Here is a 6,000-nt window from a genome sequence, read left to right as displayed (position 1 = left end):
TACTACTGCATACATAATATTTTCTGTGAGTGGTTTTTCTGTTATATACTGTACACCTGAACAGTTTCAGAAATGTGGAACAACTTAATCATCCCTCTTATACTGACAGTTTAACATGACAAATTATAAGCCTTCCTCCTCCTCCTCCTCCTCCTCCTCCTCCTCCTCCTCCTCCTCCTCCTCCTCCTCCTCCTCCTCCTCCTCCTTCTTCTTCTTCTTCTTCTTCTTCTTCTTCTTCTTCTTGCGATTACTGTAAATCGTAAATAATGCTGTTGAAACTCTGTACTTCTTTTCTTGAGATAAAACTGGTTTAAGTTCTATAAGGTATCTCATCACCTTGCAAAGTCTGTGTGAAAAATCCATTTCCCAGAATTTTGAAAAAGAAAAGAAAATGGTATATAACATTTTGTTTTGTGTACTCCTAACCTCAGTTTTTTAGCCATTGTCTGATGCCTATCTTTTTTTTTTCTACCATCTTGCTGGTTTGGCATAAGAGTGCTTAAGATGAGAAGTGGAAGATTTCCTTGATGTGCCTAAATATTCAGAAGAGAATATAGTCTTATTCCATTGAAAATGGGAATATATAGTTCTGCTCTGGTGTCTCAGTACAGATTTTCTGGTAGCTACTAGAAAGCTACGTAAGTTGTAGAAACGTCTTCTGTAACACAGGATGGAGCTTGGGCAATGCAATGAGGATGCTCCCGTCAAATGCTTAAAATCTCTGCACATGGCTAGGTGAAGTGATAAAAGTTTTCTGCAAAGCACCTTCCTTTTTTTGCAGAACTTCTGAAACACTGGATGTTTTACTGCAGAGTCCTCTGGACTGTAACCCCCATTGTTCCGACTGGACAAACTCAATACATAACAGTAGTTTTCAGATAAAGTCTTCCATCTGAAACAGGCAGAAGAAAGATGTTAGCAAACTCTTTCTCACAATAATATCCCAACAGCATATTTCATCTTGTAGAGAAGATGCATTTATTATCGATTAAGAATGCTGATGTTACATTAATTATGTGAACTTTGTTATTAATGTTATCAATTAATGTTACATGATATTACATTAATTATGTGAACTTTGACTGCCCTGGATTGAAGGTCACTCTAAACAAGAGTAATGGCCAGTCACTTAGTGATGGTTAGATGTTATGACAGACCTCGCCAGAGCTTCTTATGACCTGATTTCAAAGTTACAATGGCCCCATCCACCTATGGTCATGTGAGTACTTAGGCTTGCATTTACAGCCATTGCTGCATGCCAAGTCACATGACCATGACCAATTTTTTTTGGGGGGGGGCGGTTTCTAGTGTTTATTTCTAGTTTCTGGCAAAAAAATGTCCATTGGAGAAAAATGGATTCACTTAAACAATCGTGGTGTTAACAACTGATTCAAATTCCATCCGGTTTCTTTTAGTAATAAAAAGAGTCAACTGGAGTCAAGCGGACGTTTAAATTGAACAAATTCAATTAAGAGAAACCACTAAATAATCACACGGCGGACTGGTAAAGGAACTGAAATATAAATATTTTTTGGAGACTTGAAGAGAAGGGCACTTGATGTGCTCTTGGAAAGATAACTGCTAAACATACCAAAATAACTTTTTGATTCACAGAACACATCTGGCCTACAATACTGGAATAAGTAAAAGGCCTGCAGGGAAGCAGGTGTTTCCCACCCCAAAAATAGCTCTTTGCCACAAACACTTGGGGGGAAAGGGATAGTTTAATTTTATAAATCCACAGCTCTGATGTCATTAACTTAATGGCATAATACAAAATCATGTGACAACTCCATCTACTCCATAATCTACTTCTGGAACACCATCAACGAAAGAGGATTTTTCCTCTTAAAAAGCATCAAAGGGGTTTGGGGTTTTTTTTGTTTGTTTTTTTGCAGCTGTAGTCATTCTTCAGCCAGCAAAGAAGAGGTTTCCTTCTGATGGGAAAAGAAAGCTGTATCGTATTTGCACTTATTTCTGAAGATATATTTTTTTTCCTTTTTGATCCCTTATTTACAGAAGCATGCTATCAAATGGAAAGGTCTACAACAGACCTGGGCATTTTATAGCTCCCGGACCACATCTTTGGATGTCCCTGTATAGCTTATGTGAATTGCTTTTATTTTAAAAGTGATTTTTTTTTAAAAAAAAAATTACATATGTGCATGAGTGCATGCAGCTCTATTGGTTTGGTCCTCCACAACAGGGGACTCCTGCTCCACAACATCTCAGTTTCTCATGTGGCCCTTGGGAAAATGAATTGACCACCCCTGCTTTAAAATTTGTCTACCACATCTACTTTGCTGCCTATTTATCACAACTGAGCTCTGAGTCTTATTGACACCTTTTGAGGGTGGAGAGGAAGGGAGAGGTTTAAAGAATCAGTTCTTATATTGGGTCTTTTTATATCAAACTGCTAAGGTCTGCATGTCAAATGATCTGACATGTCTAAAATACACTTTCAAGCTGATTTTCCAGGGTAAGTATTGGGTTTCAGCATTATTTCACATTCACGACAGCCAAAATATTGACCCCAGTCATCTGTTTGGCATAAAAGGAAGCAGAGGAAGTGTCAGGAATATGGGAGGTCAGCAAACTGAAGATGATGGTTGCAGTCTGATGGGTCAAAGGAATGGGGGTGCAAAGGTACTGACATGACTGCCATCCTGACAATGTCAATACCAGCACTGATGATGTTATCTAGTTTGGGTAATGAAACATCTGCAAGAAAACAACCCAGCTCAGATAGCACTAAGGACACCTCACAGCTCAATCCTGAACTTCAAATAATAATAATAATAGTAGTAGTAGTAATAATAGTAATAATAATAATAATAATAATAATAATAAAAATAAAAATAAAAAAAGGAAACCGCCCCAACAGCAGAGGAACAAAAGATCAACTCCTAATAGACAAAATGATCTTGGAAAACTGCAAGAGAAGGAAGACCAACCTGAATGTTGCATGGATTGACTACAAAAAGGCATTTGACTCTCTGCCACATGATTGGATAATAAAGTGCCTAGAAAGAACAGGAGTCAGTAGAACCATCAGAAAATTTGTGCAAAGATCGATGGCACAATGGAAGACACAGTTGCAGATCAATGGTGAGAGGCTGGGAGAGGTTAATATCAAGAGAGGAATATTTCAAGGAGATTCATTATCACCATTACTATTTGTTATTGCACTGTTTCCTCTGTCAACAATACTGAATAACTCAGGACATGGCTATCAAACATCAAAAACATCTGCCAGACTATCCCACCTCCTTTATATGGATGATCTGAAGCTGTATGGAAAAACATCATCTGAAATAGAATCGCTGCTCAACACTGTCCGTATATATAGCCAAGATATTGTAATGGAGTTTGGCTTGGACAAATGTGCCACACTTACTATCAAACAAGGAAAAATAATGAAAACTGAAGGAATCAAGATGCCCCACAAAAATAACATTAAGAGTCTAGATGAGGAAGAGTACTACAAATACTTGGGTATCCTTCAAGCTGACAACATCAAGCACACTGAAGTCAAGAAAAAGATTAGAGGTGAATACATCAAGAGAGTGAAGAAGATCTTAAAATCCAAACTCAATGGAGGAAATACCATAAAGGCAATCAACACCTGGGCAATCCCAGTCATTAGGTACACAGCTGGAATAGTGGACTGGACTCAAGCAGAACTAAAAGCAATGGATAGGCAGACCAGAAAAATAATGACAATGAATCATGCCCTTCATCCACGCAGTGACATTGATAGACTTTATCTACCAAGGCAAATAGGTGGGCGTGGAATGCTACAAGTACATCAGATGGTTGAAGAAGAAAAAAATGGCTTTGGAAGAATATCTGAAGAACAATGATGAAGATGCACTGAAATTAGTATATCAGGAAGGCTTACTAACTACTGGAGAGACCAAACTGGCCTACAAGAAAGACCAAATGAAGAACAGAATAGAGGCATGGGAAGACAAAGCACTACATGGCCAATACATGAAAAAAATAGCTGGGAAAGCAGATAATAATAAAACCTGGCAATGGCTAAGAGCAGGAAAATTGAAGAAAGAGACCGAGGGACTAATTCTGGCTGCACAAGACCAAGCCTTAAGGACAAATGCATACAAAGTCAAAATTGAGAAGACAGCAACAGACAGTAAGTGCCGCCTATGCAAAGAAGCTGAAGAAACAGTGGACCACCTGGTAAGCTGTTGCAAGAAGATTGCACAGACTGACTACAAGCAGCGGCATGACAAAGTAGCAACAATGGTGCATTGGAAGATCTGCAAAAAATATCATTTGCTGTAAGCAAAAACTGGTGGGATCATAAAATAGAGAAAGTCATAGAAAATGATAAAATTAAACTGCTCTGGGACTTCAGAATTCAAACAGACAAGCACCTGCAACATAACACCCCAGACTTAACAATTGTCGATAAGAAAGACAAAAAAGTCTGGATAGTGGACGTGGCAGTGCCTGGAGACAGCAGAATAGAAGAGAAAGAACTGGAGAAGATAACAAAATACAAAGACCTACAAATAGAAATAGAAAGACTGTGGCAAAAGCAAGCAAGGGTAGTACCAATAGTCATAGGCTCCTTGGGTGCAATCCCAAAACAACTGGAGCACCACTTGAACACCATTGGCATTGACAAATTCGCTATTAGTCAATTGCAAAAGGCAGCCTTATTAGGAACTGCTTCCATCCTGCGACGATATCTGTAATACCATCAAACATTCACATCTGCCTATCCCAGGTCCTGGGTAAGGACTCGATAGGTAGACAAAATGCCAAATCCAGTCTGAACATCTGGCTGACTGTGCGATGATCGATAAAAATAATAAAGTTGGAAGGGGCCTTGGAGGTCATCTACTCCAACCCCCTGCCCAGGCAGGAAACCCTATACCATTTCGGACAAATGGCTATCCAGTCTCTTCTTAAAAACTTCCAGTGTTGGAGCATTCACCGCTTCTGGAGGCAGGTTGTTCCACTGGTTAATTGTTCTAACTGTCAGGAAGTTTCTCTTTAGTTCTAGGTTGCTTCTCTCCTTGGTTAGTTTCCATTTGTTGCTTCTTGTCTTGCCTTCAGGCGCTTTGGAGAATAGCTTGACTCCCTCTTCTTTGTGGCAGCCCTTGAGATATTGGAACACTGCTATCATGTCCCCCCTTGTCCTTCTCTTCGTTAAACTAGACATACCCAATTCTAGCAACCGTTCCTTATATGTTTTAGCCTCCAGTCCCCTAATCATCTTTGTTGCTCTTCTCTGTACTCTTCTAGAGTCTCAACATCTTTTTTACATTGTGGTGACCAAACTGGATACGGTATTCCAAGTGTGGCCTTACCAAGGCATTGTAAAGTGGTATTAACACTTCACGTGATCTTGATTCTATCCCTTGTTTCTATCCTTCTATTCTCCTTTATTAGATGCTACTCTCATTAACTTCCAGCTTCATCTAAAAATCGAGTCTCTTTGCTGATCCAGATGAATGGCTGAATCTGTTTGCAATGTTATTGTTATTGTAGTTGTGTTTGAAATTTCAATCTTTGGAGACTAAACACAGTTTAAACACTCGTAATTTGGTATGTTTTATTGATTTGTTTCATAGTATTCTTTAATTGCAGCGATCCCTAACCTTTCCAGATTCTCTGACTGGCAGAGACGGCAGCAGAGGGAAGGGATAGTTTCATGCACACGCCCATTGCTTGTGCAAATGGAGGTTCAAGTGCTCATTCGCTGCTGGTGTGGCCTGGCTCCCAACAGGCTACGGACCACTACGGGGCTGCAGACCAGAGATTGGGGCACCCCTATTTTATAGGATCAATTTCAGTAAAATGCAACACACACATTCAGAATCTCGTTCCCAAACAGAACCATCAGAAATCCAGGTGGAAGTTTTCAGTCAAGGCTATGACCAGAAATGAATGGCAAGTTATTACAGAAACAGTATTACACATGATTCCATATTCAGCCAAACAACCACAAAGGAAAGTTTGGTTCCGTTC

At 39.5% G+C, this 6,000-nt stretch overlaps 1 protein-coding gene across 1 annotated transcript in view; it reads right to left on the bottom strand.

The window, feature by feature from the left end:
- Nucleotides 1-207: 207 nt before the first annotated feature.
- DACH1 (dachshund family transcription factor 1) overlaps nucleotides 208-6,000 on the bottom strand; it is a 354,082-nt gene continuing 348,289 nt past the window's right edge. Inside the window, exon 11 of the mRNA XM_039369714.1 lies at nucleotides 208-892. Coding sequence (XP_039225648.1) covers nucleotides 855-892 — 38 coding nt within the window. The 3' untranslated portion in view covers nucleotides 208-854. The remainder of the gene's footprint in view (nucleotides 893-6,000) is intronic.

Source organism: Crotalus tigris, unplaced genomic scaffold (genome assembly GCF_016545835.1).
Source record: "Crotalus tigris isolate CLP2741 ecotype Arizona unplaced genomic scaffold, ASM1654583v1 scf7180000021207.2732985, whole genome shotgun sequence".
NCBI lineage: Eukaryota > Metazoa > Chordata > Lepidosauria > Squamata > Viperidae > Crotalus > Crotalus tigris.
The sequence above is the reverse complement of the archived record's forward strand: the minus strand, read 5'-3'. Positions and strand labels throughout refer to the sequence as shown.